The sequence below is a fragment of the Mandrillus leucophaeus genome, unplaced genomic scaffold (assembly GCF_000951045.1).
Source record: "Mandrillus leucophaeus isolate KB7577 unplaced genomic scaffold, Mleu.le_1.0 Scaffold169, whole genome shotgun sequence".
Lineage (NCBI taxonomy): Eukaryota > Metazoa > Chordata > Mammalia > Primates > Cercopithecidae > Mandrillus > Mandrillus leucophaeus.
Window position 1 is genome coordinate 1,430,413 of NW_012101687.1, and position 17,960 is coordinate 1,448,372.

The 17,960-nt window shown below is 43.6% G+C and overlaps 1 protein-coding gene across 3 annotated transcripts in view; it reads right to left on the bottom strand.

The window, feature by feature from the left end:
• Nucleotides 1–2,318: 2,318 nt before the first annotated feature.
• GRIP1 (glutamate receptor interacting protein 1) overlaps nt 2,319–17,960 on the bottom strand; it is a 328,912-nt gene continuing 313,270 nt past the window's right edge. For 2 of the 3 annotated variants that reach the window (XM_011976577.1, XM_011976576.1), the window contains 2 exons: nt 8,351–8,497; nt 2,319–4,118 (listed from right to left, as the gene is read on the bottom strand). In XM_011976577.1, coding sequence (XP_011831967.1) covers nt 3,891–4,118; nt 8,351–8,497 — 375 coding nt within the window. In that variant the 3' untranslated portion in view covers nt 2,319–3,890. The remainder of the gene's footprint in view (nt 4,119–8,350; nt 8,498–17,960) is intronic. The other variant, XM_011976575.1, reaches the window with a different exon arrangement.

The following is a 17,960-nucleotide window of genomic DNA, read 5'->3' on the forward strand; positions in this document are numbered from 1 at the left end:
GATCTCCTGACCTCGTGATCCGCCTGTCTCGACCTCCCAAAGTGCTGGGATTACAGGCTTGAGCCACCGCGCCCTGCCTATTTCATTAATTTTAACTCTTGTCCTATTACTTCTAGGAGGGCCTCTTAAGGAGGTGTTGTATGCTGGCCTAAATTGAGGGTTGGTCAAAGTTCTAAAGCCTGGGGGAAGGAAGCTTAGTATCTTCTCCAGATCAGTGAGTACAAGCAATTCAGCTAATCATTTATGAAGCAAAGAATGGTAATTTTCAGGGCAGTCTGTGTCTGATTTTGTTATAAGTAAACGGGGGAAGGGAGATGAACACCTGTGAGTCTTATCTAAGTCACCTGGGGAAGGATGGTTCTTTATAATAAGCCAGTTCCTGGAACATGCAGGCGATGGGCAGGGGCGTTACTACAACCTTATAGAAATAAAATTTCTTTAACTCTGGCTGTATTTCAGGGTATAGGACTCAGGTAAAGCTTCACATTGTCAAGAAGAACTTGAAAATACCTTTTTTCCATAAAAACACAATGAAACTAATACTATGTAACTGAATATTCCAAAGCAGTAGTTCTTATATTATAAATGTACTATTGGCTAAAATACAAATAACTGACCTGATTCAAAATTCTCTCAGATTTCATTAAGATCCTTTTGTAGTTCCTAAGCCTGATGCATTGGTGTTCACACACACGTGTGAGATGTGCCTCCCTCAAACCTTGTTATGGTGCCGGCACATTACCGGTCATGCAAAAAAAATATTTGAGTGAAAGAGGATACTTCTAGTATCCTTTTTAAAATGTAAATTGGAAGCAAATAATGTTTCATCCCAGCATGTTAAAATTGCAAGGGTCATCTACCCCAGCTTACTATTTGCTGAACACCCATCAGTCACCAGTAGAACACACATTTCCAATGCTAAAGGTCTTTACTGCTTGGTGAAAACCACTTTGCAACGCTAGTGTTGGAAATTACTTCCTTATATTAAGCTGAAATCTACCTCATTGGAACCTCTGCTCGTAAGTCCTGAGTCTCATATATTTCAGACCTTGTCTCTTCTGCCCCCATCTGGCTACTTATCTCCAGTTTCTTCTGCCAGTCTTCCGGTGGCATAGCCCCAAACCCTTTCATTTCATAGTTTGTCACTGCCCTTTTTAAGAGGACTCGGGGTGCTCAGAACTTACTGGCTGACCCTAGCTCTTCCTTTGGCCTGGTCACTATATTTGAAAAGTGCTACCTGAAATCATGAGAGCTTTTCTGTTTTTAACAGCTATTTTCTATTGTTGATTCATTTTAGTTTTGGTTACAACTGAAATATCTTTCACATGAAATACAGCTTCTCATTTGCATTTATTCACAAAGCCTCTTCTAACTACACATTTCATTGGCTTCAGCATCACGCTTGATGCAGAAGTGAGGCGAGTGCAATAAAAATTTGAACAGTTGCTTAGATTTTTGCAATAATAGATTGTCAGTTGGGTCATAAGACTCTCGTGCTAGAAAATACTCTGCTTTTCAGAATGTAACCTGGGCACACTGAATGCAACTGTATAAAAATGAATGTGAATTTTTAAAGGTAGCATAATTAAAGTTTGTACATTTTAACAGTTTATGTAAATATATCTCATAGAATACATGTAATTTTCTCTGAGGTGGATGTTGTGATACTTGATCAATACTTGTCACCTACAGTAAATGTACCATTGGTTTTGGAGGTATTTCTGTGTGTGTTTTTAGCCCATTCTCATATATTTCACTCCTCATCTTCCGAATGATCCTGTGGTACAGACATGACCTTCAGTTTCAGGTAGAGACACTGATTCATGGTGAGTAAATGTCATACAAGAGCCTGGAGCCTGAAATGAAACCTGGACTCAATTTCAATGCCCAGGTTCCTACTCTTTAGTGGTGCTTCTCAGGTTGACAGGAAAACCTTTCACCTTTAGAAAATTATACAAAAATAAACATTGTGGCCAGATGCGGTGGCTCACGCCTGTAATCCCAACACTTTGGGAGGCCAAGGCAGGTGGATCACTTTAGGTCAGGAGTTTGAGACCAGCCTGGCCAATGTGGTGAAACCCCATGTCTACTAAAAATACAAAAACTAGCCAGGTGTGGTGGTGGGCACCTGTAATCCCAGCTACTTGGGAAGCTGAGGTAGGAGGATCACTTGAGCCCAGGAGGCAGGGGTTGCAGTGAGCTGAGATTGTGCCACTGCACTCCAGCCTGGGCAACAGAGTGAAAATCCATCTCAAAACAAAACAAAACAACTTGTATAGGACTCAGGCTAGAACACTGAAATATATTCAAAACACCAATAATGCATGTCCTCTTTATTTGGCTTTTTAAAATCACGGTTTATTCCATTTGGTAGAGGGTTTTATTTTTTCCATACAAATATTTGAACAATTTTGAATTCCCCAAAACCATACATAGACGATAAATACCATGCTATTAAAGTATTAAATTTGTACAAAAATACTTTACAGTTTAATACTTGTTTGTTACAAATAAAAATACATATTTAAGTGACTCATGATCTTTTTTTCTTTTTTCTTAACATGATTCTGCTTTATACTTTCTTGCCCTGGCGGTTCTGAAATGTGATCGAAATAATATTTTTTTTTGCACAAAAAGAAAGGTGATTTTTATTTCCTTAAACAAAGGACACAGTGTTCGAATGCTTTGCCTAAGTGGTAGTTTGAATTATTGACCAAAATGAAAACGTTTGGAAAATAATTATTTCAATATGGAGAGTCTACCATCAATATACAGATCTAGTTTTTTATATTCACCAAATAACAGTTATTAGCGTAGCTATTCAAAATATCTGAACAAATGAAAACAGTTGCTGACAAACATTTAAAGCAACTGTCACAATTTATTGCTTTGAGGGATGGTAATAATTGGCAATGCATTTGTGAAAAATGTATTTACAATTTCGGTAAGTGGCATGGCTCAGAACAAAAGATAGCCCAGTGTCATTTTTAAGTACATGTGCTGTACACCCTCAATATTACCAGTTTTCAAAACATGTCAAGCAGTATGAGTTTGGTTTGCCTATCATTAAGATGAACCTCATTTTAATAGACTCTTCATTCTTTCTTAAGTTCTTAGTCTTGAATTTTAAAAATAAGATAATATAACTAATTCTCGTGTTTACTACACCCTCTAATTCATTATCAGAGATTTTCAGCTATTAAAAATGTGTCCTTAAAAAAAAAAACAGGTCACAAGACATATCCTGTTTGATAATTTGTTGCATAGGGAATAGCATACATCTTAGTTAAAATCATTCCTATACTTGGGCAAAACATTTACCACCACCTATTATGGTCTCCTACGTGCATCATTGCTGAAACATTTTAAGATAACTTAATTTTATACCTGTACCCCTCCCATTGTGGCAGTCCCAGCAGTTTACCAAACACTAGTTCCCCTAGTAGAGCCAGCCTATGAGAAGAAAAGCCTTGTTGGTCAAGTTCTTACATTAATGACTTCATAGTAAGAAACTGATTTCAAAGTGAATTAAGGAAATCATCATAGAGAATATTTTCAAACAGATGTTTCTCTTTTTAAAAAGTGATAGTAAGATGAACTTGTAAAAAATTTCCTCTGATGTTAATTGTAGAGTTGGGGGGACGGCCTATTTTCCTCTACCATTGGGCCTGGCAGGGCATTGCCCACCATGTACCATAGCGGTCACCAAAAAAGAAACCTCTTCAACTTGAAAAGGGAAGTGAACATGAGCCATGAGAGAGATTTAAAAGACCCCTGTGCTTGCAGTTAATGCCACGTGATTATCTGTGCTTCAAATGTCACAGAAATCTTAAAGGGATTTTTAGCACCATGTAGATATTGTCTTTTGTCCTGCTTTATAAAAAGCGTTGCTATAATGTATTAGTGGGTTCTCGTGTCTCCAAATTACCACCGTGGCTAGGCTGCTGGAAAAAAGCACTGTTCTGTTCACTCCAATCTCCTGGTAGACTCTGTTGTTCTACAGACTTCTGTGAAGCCAGTGGGTTTCTACTAATAACCAGGTCCAGCTTATTCCCGGATTCTGCTATGAGGGGCACAACAAGGCAGCAGTCAAAGTCTCTGGTTCGGACATGGTTCACCTGAAAGGTCAAGAAGAGCCATTTTGAATTATCATTGTAACCATAATTCCCAAAACCCAGAGGACCATTTCAGGTGCAACAAGTTGTTTGAAGTCATGAAGGTGCTAAAATGAGCACCATGAGGTCTATCCTTGCTCTGACTATGCTGTGACATGGCTACTGGCTCACTTGTCATTGTCTACCAGTAAATCGTAAGACTCTCAAGGGCAAGGAAGACATACACATCCTACCTATCCTCATGCCAAGCAGGTGGCCCCACCCACAGTGGGGGTGCTCCAAGTGCTGAATATTATCCCTAATTTACAGATGAGAAAAGCAAGGCACAGAGAGGTTAAGAGCTTTGCTTTAGATCAGTAGTTGTTAAGGGTCATAGGATGTAATCCCAGGCCAACTGGCTGATCTCAAAGCCTGTGCTCTGAATCACGATGCTGAACTACCTCTCTTACAAGTGAGCTCCACCAGGTGCAGTGGCTCACACTTGTCATCGCAGCACTTGAGGAGACCAAGATGGGAGGATCGCTTGATGCCAGGAGTTTGAGACCAGCCTGGGCAACATAGTGAGACCCTGTCTCTACTAAGAATAAGAATTTTTTTTTAAAAAAATGAGCTTATTCCCTCTTCAGCTTATACATGCACCCATCTTCTTCCATTTCTCCTTCTTCACCAACAAAAGTTTTTACAATCACCCACATGCCGGTTCTACTCCTTGACCTCCCATTCTCTCCTCAGTTTTTTCAGGTCCCCCCTGACACATGGTCATTCTGGCAAATGACCCCACTTGTCAAATCCAGGAATGTTCTGGAGTTCGCATCCTCCTTGGTGTTTAGCATTTGCCACTCCTGACAGCTCCTCACCCTTAAAACTCTCCTTCCTTGATTCTACAACCCCACTTTGTTTTGATCCTTTTACCATTTTAACTGCTTGCTTTCAGTCCTTTCCTGCCTTTATTTCTTCCTGTCCTTTACATTTGGTTATTGTGGCCAGGCACGGTGGCTCACGCCTGTAATCCCAGTACTTTGGGAGGCTGAGGCGGGCAGATCCCCTGAGGTCAGGAGTTTGAGACCAGCCTGCCCAAAATGGTGAAACTCCATTTCTACTAAAAATACAAAATTAGCCAGGAATTGTGGTGGGTGCCTGTAATCCCAGCTACTCGGGAGCTGGCTGAGGAAGGAGAATTGCTTGAACCTGGAAGGCACAGGTTGCAGTGAGCCAAGATCACGCCATTGCACTCCAGCCTAGGTGACGAGAGAGAATCTCTGTCTCAAATAAATACATACATACATACATTTTGTTATTGTTAGAATACATCCTGGGTTCTCTTCTCTTCTTTGTTATAAAGCCACCAAGGGCAACTTGTCCTAAACCCCACTAAAGATTCAGTATCCTAAATCTTTAACTCTGGCTCTATCATCTCTCCTCACCAACAGATCCAAACCACCAAATGCTTTCCAGACTGCTCTATCACGATGTGCTGAAAATATTAAAGACTCATTAGTTCTGAAACAGGTGTCTTATCTTACCTACCCCTACCTGGTCTCCTTGCCTGTGATCTTCCCTTCCCTAACCCATCCCCGATACACCCACAATAATATTGTCTTGCCTTTCTATGTTACCAATTATATCATTATCCTGCTTAAGAAATTAATATGCCTTCAGCATAAAGTTCAAGAGCTTTAGCATCACATTCAAGGTCCTTTATAATCTGAATGTAGTCTACTTTTACAGCCTCAGCTTCCATGAGAGTACGCCTAGCTCTAATTTATGGATTAGGAAGACACTCATATAGAGGGTAAGTAACTTATCCATAGTTATTCATTCAGCAAATATTAGCATGTCTATGGAAAACAAAGTGTCCCCAAACTCCTAGGATAAGACTAATTGTTCTGTTGCCATAGTAAAAATCATCACCAGAATTGTTCCAGAACTATCAAATTGATCAGTGACAACATGCTTCAGTGAACACATCTCTGAAAGCTAACCAATCCGTGGCAGCCTCCTGCTTTGAAAGTTAGCTGTTTGGTGACAGACTGTTTCCAGGTGAGTACACTGCTAAGACTGACTTCAAGCTGCTCCATTTTCCTGCAAAATGCCCTTCCCAAAAACTGCACATAAGCTCAGAAATCTGCTTTCCTAAATAAAACTCTACCTGACCACAATGTTACTATATTAAGTAAGCAAGGTTCAGCTTTTTGGTTTCAGATATTGAGAGAGATACTGAGATATCAAACACCATATAACGGTAAATGAGAGAATAAGATACTATCCTGTTCTCAAAAAGTTTACAATCTGCTGGGGAGTATATGCAAGGAAACAGGAAGGTGTTTTTGTTTGTTTTTGTTTTTGTTTTTTTTGAGACTCACTCTGCGCCCAGGCTGGAGTGCAGTGGCGTGATCTCAGCTCACTGCAACCTCCAAACAGGCAGTTTTAATAATGTAAATTCTACCAAAAGAAAAAGCTGCTATTCTGTATAGGAGGGACCCCTAGTCCAGACATGAGGTAAAGAAGGTTGGGTGATGTCTGGTGAAGTTGGGCTTTGAAGGGAAGTCCTCTAAACGAGTGATTGTCAATTTGGCTGCTCGTTGGAATCACTGGGGGAGGTGTAAAAACACACCGATGCTGTATCTCTCTCCTAAAGTCACTGGTTTAATTGGTCTGCCATTTGATCTGAACATTGGGATACATTCTCTAGGTGATTTCATTTTTTCAATCAAGGATGGGAATCGCTGATCTATGTGAGACCAAAAAGTTGAGTCGGAGTGAGGCAGGTAAGGCCTAGGGATTAGAAGAGCATTCAGAGAAAGGGAAGCGTGTATAAGGCTCAGAGCCAATGCGCTTCTATTCTGCTGCACAGTACTGAGCACTGTTATGTGACAGCATTGTTCTTGGAACTGAGAATAGAGTGAAGAGTAAAATCGCCACCTTCATGGAGTTACATTCTAGTGGGCAACACAGACTAAGCAAATAACTAGCATCATCTCTGGCTGTACTGCGAACCAATGAGGCACTGTGAAGAATGGAGAGGCAGGAAGGGCCCTTTTAAACAGAGAGGTTTAAGTGGCAGCATGTGAGCAGGTACCTGAAGTCAAGGAAGGAGCAGGGAAAGAACCTGTGCATGTTTAGCAGAGAAGTGCCACAAGCTCAGGGCACAGCAGGTGCAAAGGCCAGGAGGTGGCAGCGTACACCATTCCTGAAACAAATCCAGCTGAAGCTAGAGAGTAAATGAAGAGGTTGGGCACAGTGGCTCACATCTAAAATCCCAGCACTTTGGGAGGCCGAGGAGGGTGGATCACTTGAGGTCAGGAGTGCGAGACCAGCCTGGCCAACCTGGTGAAACACGGTCTCTACTAAAAATACAAAAATTAGCCATGCATGGTGGCATGCACCTGTAATCCTAGCTACTTGGGAGGCTGAGGCAGGAGAATCACTTGAATGCAGGAGGTGCAGGTTGCAGTGAGCTGAGATCGTGCCACTGCACTCCAGCCTGAGAGACAGAGTGAGACTCTGTCTCAAAAAAAAAAAAAAGGAAAAAAGATTGTAACTTTCCATCAACCTCAAAAGGTCCGTCATCAACCCTCTAATTAGTTAGCAAATTGCATTCTTGCTGGGTGTGGTGGAAGGCACCTGTAATCCCAGCTACTTGGGAGGCTGAGGCAGGAGGATGTCTTGAACCTGGGAGGTGGCGGTTGCAGTGAACTGAGATCGTGCCACTCCACTCCAGTGACAGAGCGAGACTCTGTCTCATAAATGAATGAATGAATGAATGAATGAATGAATGAATGAATGAATGAAGAGGTAAGACAAGATGCTGGCAAGGTAAGGAGAGGCCAAATCCCTGAGGCCTTGTAGGTCACGTAGAAGACGAGTGGTAGGAAGGACTAGACTGGGTGCCTGGAGTCGGATAACTACGTCAAATTTACGGGACTACTGTGTGATGGTGGGAGGTGACCAGTGGTTGGGTGGAGTCTGAGAAATGAGCGTGAGACTGGGAAAGATGGCTCTGAGCTCAGTGCTGAAAAAAACTGATAAGAAACCACAGAACTTTGGGGGCTGGGTTAGAATTTACCAGTGCTGAAAATTCTTTATTCAGCTGTTTGCTTCTACTGATTCCATAATCTGGATGACAAAGGCTGAAAGGGAAAAGAGCAAAGGGCCCCAAATATGCAGGAGGATGTAGAGGAAACTCCTAGTCACAAATTACTTGCAAGGAATTAAAATTCCACGTGAGGTCTTACCTGTAAGAGCCTGTCATATGGCTTTAAGCCACCAAGATCTCCTGGCCCAGCTGGGCGAATATTTTTGACATACACTCCTTTCTCCAGCAAGCCATCTGCTACACTGAACCCAAAGTCCTCCATGTCAGAGTCCTTGTACAAGGTCACCTGAAGACAGAGAAAGTGGGATGGGAACATTTAGCTGGGCTGGAGACTTTTCCTTCTGCAACTTCTTGATGATCAATCTTTTCACACGACTTTTAGTCACATCATGGATTTGTAATATCAGCATCAGTCAGCTCCCCGCACGAATCCTGCAGCATTTTTTCCCACTCCAAGAATATCCTTGGACTTATGAAGTCCCAACCAGAACTGACAAATGAGGAGAAATGGAATGTCTGGGTCCTCCCTCCCTCCTTTGCAGTCGTCATCAGGGGGATACAGGAGAGAACTTCCCCAGGGCATGTTGACTTCTACTATTTTCCTGGGGCAAACCCTGGTCAGAGGAGCTGCCCGCAGCAGCCTTTTACAACTGTTGAGATGTCAGGGAATAAGCCAAAGGCCTTTCCTTCCTCCCCACTCCTGCCTGGTGCTCTGCTAAGCACAGTGCTCGGCGTATCCTCTCTTTGGGCAAGTACCATGAAGTTCATCCTTTTATTTGCTCTGGAACCCCCAATGAGCACCATCACAGAACACTATGTAAAAGACCTGAATGTGTTTCTATGACAACACCCTTGCTCTGTGCCTTGGCTTAACTCACTCCCTCAGCATTTGTCTAGGGTTTGATTTGGTAACTGAAGGCATCTACCCTGAGTGCTGCGGGCCCCCTGCTGCCCCGGGTCTCTCTGCTCCTGAGGCCAACTACAGCTGGCCAAAGCCTCACTCCTCCACCAGCCCTCACTCCTCCACCTGACCACCTGTGAGTGTTCATCTGAGGCTAAAATAACTAATCATTTGTATATTCATCAAATATTTATTGAGCTCCTACCATATTGTAAGCACAGCATGGGGTGCCAGAAACAGCAGTGAACAAGAGGAAGAGGCACACACATGAATATGCAGCAGTCCCCAAGCTCTCACTGTGCTGGGCATTGTGCCCAGCAGCACACTCAGCACTTGATGCTCAGTTAACGCTTTGAGGGGGCCACGGGTTTTATTGAGTTGTGCCAGATGCCCTCCACAAAGACTTCAAGCAATGGTCAGGCTTAATTTTCTACTGTAATTATATATATATACACACACACATATATAATATATATATTTGTTTTTATCCAACTAAAGCATGAAAATATTATTGTAAAATAGTAAAAAACAAAAAAACAAAATCAGAGCTATACAGGGCAAATGTGAAGGTTAAAACTCTTAAAGCAAGGATCTTTGTTTCTACCCAGTGATTTTACTTCAGAGGGCTATGGCATTCTGAAGGCAATACAAAAGTGGTCAGTGTGTGGGTTTTTATTTTACTGGACAGAGAGCTAAAATATCAAGCTGATTGGGTCAATACTATTCACCAGGCAGTCCTAGTGGTTATTGCCATATTAGAGGTGAGGAAATTCAATTTCACTGGGGTTATGTAACCCACCCAAGGCCACAAAGGTAAGAATGGTGGGGACATATCTGACAGACTCCAGACACCAAGTGCCTAATGGTTCCACTCTCCTGCCACTCAACATGCACCTCTCGGCCTCATCACTTTCAGTGTCCTCCTGGACAGGAGCCACCCTCAGGAGCCAGTGAAAATGCAGTCTCAGACCCACCCTGGACCGACTGAGAATCTGCAGAGCTAACGTTTCCTGAGATGACCCTCTTCGCAGGCTCATTCCATCACTGTGTGTGCATGTGAGTGTGTGTGTGTGTGTGTGTATGTGTGCACATACTGGACACTACTATGCCTCAGAGACTGTTTTAGGGACTGAGAATATATTTCACAGGATAGAGTGAAAAAAAAAAAGTAGAGCAGTGAGCAAAACACAACCTTTATGAGCACAGCCCAGTGAAGAAATCTGATTTAATCCTCATAATGATTCTGTAAGATGGGTAAGAGTCTTCATTTTAAGAGGTGACAGTTATAAAGGTTTCTCAGTCTGCACTAAGTTATACAAGGATAGAGTAGTAAGCCCTACTTTACTACATAAAGGGTGTGCGGGGTTGTGTGTGTGTGTGTGTAGCCTAGTAACACTCAGCACCCCTGCACTGGCCCCACCATCCATCGCTCATCTAACATGCTCACTGGTGATGCTTGGGGAGAAGTAGGTTAGGTTCACACCGTGTGGTTGAGAGCACCCCTACCTTCCAAAGCAATACTCACCAGGGGGAGAGGGGAAGACTTTGCTGGTGGCCTGGGCTCGGGTTTGGGGCAGATCCCCACTCCCCAGCTCCTTGAGGGGAGTAGGGGTCCTTTTTGCCCATGGATGTATCTCAAGCCCCTAAGGCAGCACCTGCCACATAGTGGGGTTAGTATTTTGTCAGATAGAAAGGGCTTGTCCTGCAATTTATGAGGCTGAGGATCAGTCATGATGTCCTGTCCCTTTATGAGTCATTGCAGAGAAAGAGAGTGTGAACTAAGAGAGATTTAATTCTGGGGTTCCAGCCATCCCCTCACCCCTCACCCAAGGCCATGCTGGGAATCAGCAAAGCTGTCCCGTGACAGAGTAGCTAGGCAGGACAAAGCTCCAAAGTTGACACTGTGTGGCCATGAGAGGGAGGGCACTTCTGGTACCAGGGCCAGGCCTGCCTACCTGTGGGCTGAGGAGACCCAGATTCCCAGACAGTGAAGAAGATAGGGGGAAGGTCCTCCAACAGGGGATGCTAGACTTCTTGCTAGTAAGGTCTGTGGGAGTTGAGTGAGCAGTTTAGAAAGCAAAGAGATATTACTGTCTCTACCAGTTTGTGGAGCAGATCATATACAGACAGGGAAATGAAAGTTCAAAGAGAAATAGCAACTTGCCCAGGATCAAACTGATGGCAACAGTGAATCGGCTCAAATCGAGGCTTCTGACGGCAAAGCTTAGATCTTGCCATGGCACAGTTTCTCCTTGCTTAGCACACAGTTGCTTAATAAATACTCATTGCAGAGAGGAATATTTAGGCTGCTCCACAATTATGTTTTTGCCTTAGGCAAGATAGGAGATTTCTGAAAACATTCTTAGTGAAAATTTCATACATATTCTAGAGAGGGTGGAACACCCATCTATTCACCACTCAGATCCAACAATCATCAAGAGTTTGCCATGTTTCCTTCAGCTATCCTTCTCTTCTTCGGGGGAGTGTTTTCAAGCAAACACCAGTCTGCATGTCATTTCACTCCTACATACTTCAGTATACACCTCCAAAAAATATGATCACTTTCTTTCATAACCTCCACATCATCAATTTACTGGCAGCAGCAACTCTTCTTACCTGATAGCCACTATAATTTCCCCAATTGTCTCAAAAATGATTTTTTCATTTTATTTTATTTTTACTTTTTTGAGACAGGGTCTCACTTTGTCACCCAGGCAGGAGTGCAGTGGCGTGACCTCGGCTTACTGCAACTTGGCTCACTGCCTCCCGGGTTCAAGCACTTCTCCTGTCTCAGCCTCCTCAGTATCTGGGGTTACAGGCATGCGCCACCACACCTAGCTAATTTTTCTATTTTTAGTAGAGACAGGGTTTCGCCATGTTGACCAGGCTAGTCTTGAACTCCTGAGCTCAAGTGATCTGCCTGCTTTGGCCTCCCAAAGTGCTAGGGTTACAGGTGTGAGCCACTGTGCCCGGCCTCAAAAAAAATTTTTTAAGTTGGCTTGCTTAAGTCAGAATCCCAACAAAGTTCACACACTACATCTGTGTTAAGTCTGTTAATTCTCCTCTTACCCATGGCGGGTTCTCGTCTTTTCCCTTGTGCTGCTGATCTATTGCTGACACTGTGTCATTTGCTCTGTAGCATGTTCCTCTGTCTCCCACATTTCTCTAAATGGAAGTTAACACTAGATGCTTGATTTCAGTCAAGGTTAGCTTTGTAGTGGGGGTGGGGGCAGGAACAATTCACAGGTGGCACAGTGCTTCCTATCACATCATGTCTAGTTGTCCTACTTTGGGTGGGTTCAGGTGATGACAGCCTCATTCCGCTATTGTAAGGGTTCTCATCAATCTTTAATCTAATGATTTTATTTATTGATCAGTATCTGAATCAAAATTTCATTAGGGGTTGTAAAGCAATAATCTTTTTCTAATCCTATTAATATCTTCTCTATTTATTAGCTAAAATGATTTTGTAAAGGAGAATTCTGTTTCATCAATTAGTGCTGCCTTGTTACTCTGAAATACATCTTTTACAAGAAGGGCAGAATGAATGAATGCTAATTCTTTCCTTTCAATTTCAGAACAGGGAATTTGTTCACTAAATACTTTGAATGGTGGCCCAATGAGAATTTGTGTGTGGGGAAGTGGGGGATGGGATCAATATGAACCTATAAATTTTGATATATACAATGCATTTTTTGTTTGTTTTTGTTTTGATACTGAGTCTCACTCTGTCGGCCAGGCTGGAGTGCAGTGGCATGATCTTGGTTCACTGAAACCTCCATCTCCCAGGTTCAAGCAATTCTCGTGCCTCGGCCTCCTGAGTAGCTGGGATTACAGGCACCTGCCCCGACGCCCGGCTAATTTTTATATTTTTAGTAGAGATGGGGTTTCGCCATGTTGGCCAGACTGGTCTTGAACTCCTGATCTCACCTTGGCCTTCCAAAAGTGCTGGAATTATAGGCGTGAGCCACTGCGCCTGGCCTATTCAATGCATTTCAATGAGTTGCATCATTATTCTTTTGGATGCTCAAATGTTCTCATCTTTGGCCACAGGAAGTCTTTCATGTTGACTCCTGTGTCCTTTTGATAGGAGCCATTGGTTTTGGTCACGTCTTTACTTTCCAGCACAAAATATGACTCACCATGAATAGTTCCTATCTCCGATCTGGAATCAGCCATTCCTCCAAGGAGCCTTCACTGGAGGAAATATTGTTGATTTATATTCTATTCTAGTCCTTTTTTTTTCTTTTTCTTTTTTTGAGACAGGGTCTTACTCTGTCACCTGGACTGGAATGCAGTGGCGCCATCTCGGCTCACTACAACCTGCACCTCCCAGGCTCAAGCGATTTCTCCTGATTCAGTCTCCCGAGTAGCTGGGATTACAGGCGCATGCCACTCCTGCCTGGCTAATTTTTATAGTTTTAGCAGAGACAGGGTTTCGCCATGTTAGCCAGGCTGGTCTTGAACTCCTGTCCTCAAATGACCTCCTGACCTCCTGCCAGGACCTCCTAAATTGCTGGGATTACAGGCCTGAGCCACTGCACCTGGCCTATTCTAGTCCTTTTCCTTCTATCTCCATGCTGCTTTCTCAAAGGGATGAAGAGGAGGAATAGTGGGGGAAGGGAAAACATGAGAAGGAGGCTAGTAGTTATTAGGATTGGTAATAGACTGACATTCTTCGGACCCTGTTTACTACTGGGTGAAATCTCTTTGCCCGAGGTTCCTGCTTATGTCCCACTCTGACTTTATCTGTGGGATCTCTTGCCCTTTTGCCCCTTTTCTGTCTTTGTTCTTAGCCATGTTTTCTCCACATGGCAAGCAACACACCTGGGGCAGGGACCGTCACCACCATTCCTAGAGGATGGGGCATCCTCCTTGCTATCTCCGTTCCACTTGCAACTAGGTTCAGGGGTGCAGTCCTGCAGACTCTGTGCCTATGGCTGGTTGGTAAAGTGCATCAGCTTCTGTTCTGCAGGCCCAGCCATATCCTTGAGATGCACCCACATGTGAGGGTACTAAATCTTAAGCTTTAAAGGGGAGCTAGGAAACTCACTTTGGTCTTAGATTTGAGGCATGTTTTCCAACATAGTAAACCAGAATCCTTGCATTTGAGGAAACACTTGGTGTGGGACTGGAATAATAGTGAAGTTCGTCATGACTCTATTGGCCTGTGATTCTGGGTGTTTGCACCACAGGCCAGAACCCACAAGGGGCACGAGGAAGAGTGGCACCCAAAACTACCAACACCAACCAATGGTAGTACACTAACCAAAGCATTAGAGATGAGTGCCAACCACAGTCAGTTAGCAGAGTAGCTCATTAACTTCAAGGTCACAGTTATTGGCAAAAAGCCTTGTTTTTTCTGAGCCTCAGAGTTGAAGAGTTGATGGAAAACTCTTCAGGATGAGAGGCTAATAAATAGTTTAAATCTAAAAGTAATCTGTTTCTCCAGGGACATCTCCCAAGGTTAAAGGATACTGAATTTTAATAGCCAGCTCTATGGTTCTCCTGGAACTAGCCTAGTAATGGCAAATTAACAAAAATAAAATTATTTTAAAACTACATAAAAGATTCTAGAAATCAATAATTAACAAAAATAGGGAGCACGGGGGGCTGTTCTGAAACCAGTAACAATGAATTGTGCCATACAGCCCTGTTTACCTGGAGTTTGATAGTGGTTACCTTGGATTTATTTCCTGTGCAAAAATAATTCTAAGGATTCTGAGGTGTAAGTTCATACTTCTCCCTACCCCTGGAAATGAATCTCTTATCCAGTTACTTTCTTACATATGATTGCTTTTGATCTTCCAACACCTCTGTGCAGCAAATTCATTGCCTTTCCACGAATGAGGATACTGAACCTTGAAAAAGTTGATGGACTGACTTGTCCAGCTAGAATGCAGAAGCACCAGGATTCAAGACTAGACTATCTGACCTCATTTGCTGTGTTCTTTCCACCAAATCATGATTTTTTTTTTTTTTTTGGACATGTAATCTCCTAGCTAGTCAGGCAGCCTTTATTCATTTCCAACTGCCCAACCAACTAAAGATGAATAATTAATCATATCCGCTGGGTTTCTTCTCATCAGAGCTCTTTGTGGCTTTCCAAGAACATCTGCATAAAGTCCTGCTCCATGCTCCTACGGCTCACCACCCTGTCAGTTGGCTTTGCATTCTACCCTAGCTCATGTGAAGCAAAATTTTTCTCGTATGGTCTGTCTTTTGTGCTGACTAGAGGATGCCTCTGGGGAACCTGGACTATGAAAACAGTTGCAAGGTTTTTCTGTTCTAAAAGAGCCAATGAGCTTCTTAGAACATAACACTCAGGGCTGGGATATAGTTCTACAAAGCTCAGTTCAATTTTAACTATTTGTCAGCATGTGCTGCAATTGCTTCGAACCCTCCTGAGAACAGAAGCTTTCACAGGAGGCAGGGTGGGCTCACAGTGATTCATATTCAGCCTTGTTTTATATTTCTAAGCAAGTCTACCGACATGTTTGAACAACATCCTGAAGGCCAAGATCAGAAACCCGATACTTATGTTTTAGATTTTGACACAAGTGAAAGGCTTTAGCTGCAGAGCCAACTCGCCCCACTTGGCTTTGAAGGGCAATTGCATCTGCTCTCTGGAGCAAGTCGTGGCAAGTGACAGCCATCCCAGAAGGAGTCCTCAAGCTCTGACAGCTCCCTATGGCTCACTCCCTTGTCCCAATGGCCTTAAGGACCAAACTGACACCTACTTCTCAGAGATAGTTTTCCTGTAAATCACCAGGCATTTTGGTTTACTCGTGACAGATACCACTGGGGTAGCCCCATTCCTTTAACTCTGACAATTTAAGTAATGTCAGTTTTGAGGACAATCCTACACTATCTATGGCGCTGGAAGAAAACGAAATAGAATACAGTCTTCCAAACTGGAAGCTTGCAGCCCAAGAAGAACAATCTCAGTTTATACCATTAGAAACTCAGGGGTTTGGAGAGGAATTGGGTCAGAAAGCAGCTGCTGCCCTCCTGTCTGGGGAGTCTCCTTAGCTGAGGAGAGAAAGGAACAGCTGCTCCAAATGCCACCTCCTGCTGCATTCTGGCAACAATGTGGCACCAAGAGCTGGAAAAAATGAGGGCTCAACAATGACAGAATCAGTAGCTGGGATTTTGGCTGTAAGTGTAAGCAAGCCAGGGGCTACCCTGGCCCTTGGGGAGCTGAGTCCCAACCAAAAAAGTCGCACAGTTTTTAAGATCTGTGGCAGATTTAGGTGCTGCCTTTCTCATTCATCCCAGAGCACCTTCACACATCTATTGGTTCACGTAGTAACAAAAACAAAAGACCTAGATCATTCTCCAAATTCTCCAGGAGATAAACCAAGCCGCAAGTAAGCAGCTGGTCCCCTAGTTATTGCCAGCTCCACTGCTGGTCCTTTGCACTTGCCCCAGCCACCATCAAGCTGGCCGGCTGCGGCGGAGTCTGTGTTGTGGGTGTCTTTGCTCAGGCCTGCCTGCTGCCTGCTAACAGCACCCCTCTTGACTCAGCCTCTGTGTTCTAGCTCCCAGCTTGGCTCTGGCCTGGCCCGTCTCCAGCTTTTACCCTTTTTCCAATTCCCTCTGCAACAGATTGACCTCCGTTCCTCTCAGGCCCATGTGGGCCTCCTCAGCTCTGGGTGGGTGGCACACCCTCCACCCGCCCTTGGGGCCTGTGGGGCTGAGGGCCAGGCACACTGTCATTCAGGAAGGATGACAAGTTGCAACTAACCAAACTCCCACTGCACTGAATGCTAACTGTCTTGATTTTCTTTTTCCACTGTAGAGACTGCTGATGCCTGACATTATGAAGAGCCTAGGACAAGGAAGTACCCCATCTGAGAGAGACAAAGAGACATGCCCTGGGCTAGAGTGTTACCAATTTAATCTTTTTGCCCAGACTGGAGTCCAGTGGTGTGATCTCAGCTTACCACAACCTCTGCCTCCCGGGTTCAAGCAATTCTCCTGCCTCCGCTTCCTGACTACCTCTGCTTCCTGAGTAGCTGGGATTATAGGCCTGCACCACCATGCCTGGCTAATTTTGTATTTTTAGTAGACACGGGGTTTCTCCATGTTGGTCAGGCTGGTCTCCAACTCCTGACCTCAAGTGATCCACCCGCCTCAGCCTCCCAAAATGCTGGGATTACAGGCGTGAGTCACTGCGCCCAGCCTTCAATTTAATCTTTACTATAGCCCTGCCTGACAAGTCATATGGCAGAACAACAGTGCAGGAGGAGGACGATAGGATTGTTCTCCAAGAATCTGGGCATGAGGGAAATGGAGTGACCTTCAGAAAGTACACCGTCTATAAGTGAACATCCTACAGATAATACACAAACTTACAAGCTAGAAATAAACATGTTTGATCACAACAGAGATGCATAAGGCTATCAGGGCGGGATGAATGGTCCCAGGCCAGAATCAGACTGAAGAGAAGCTATTAAGATTTCTGAAGAGAGGTGGTGGTGGGTCCAGGACAGAAGCAATAAGATGTATGATCAAACCCTAAGAAATAAGGCACACTAGACACTAGTGAGCCTGCCACAGGGGTGTCTGAGTCTAGGGGATGGCAATTCTCATTGTTTCTCTTGCTCAGAGCTCAGACTCTGCAAAAGTGGATGGCAACTTGTAGAAAAGTGATAAGATACAAATTGAGTTCTGTCTGGTAGAGATGCAAAACATTTCTCCCCTCAGAAAAGATAACCTCAAAGGCTTTGATTTTATTTCCCGACAAGTTATTGGGCAGCTTTGATTCCAACTTAGAAACCTTATTCCAACATTTCTTTTCCCCACTGACTGATACACCATATATCATATATACATATGTCCCACT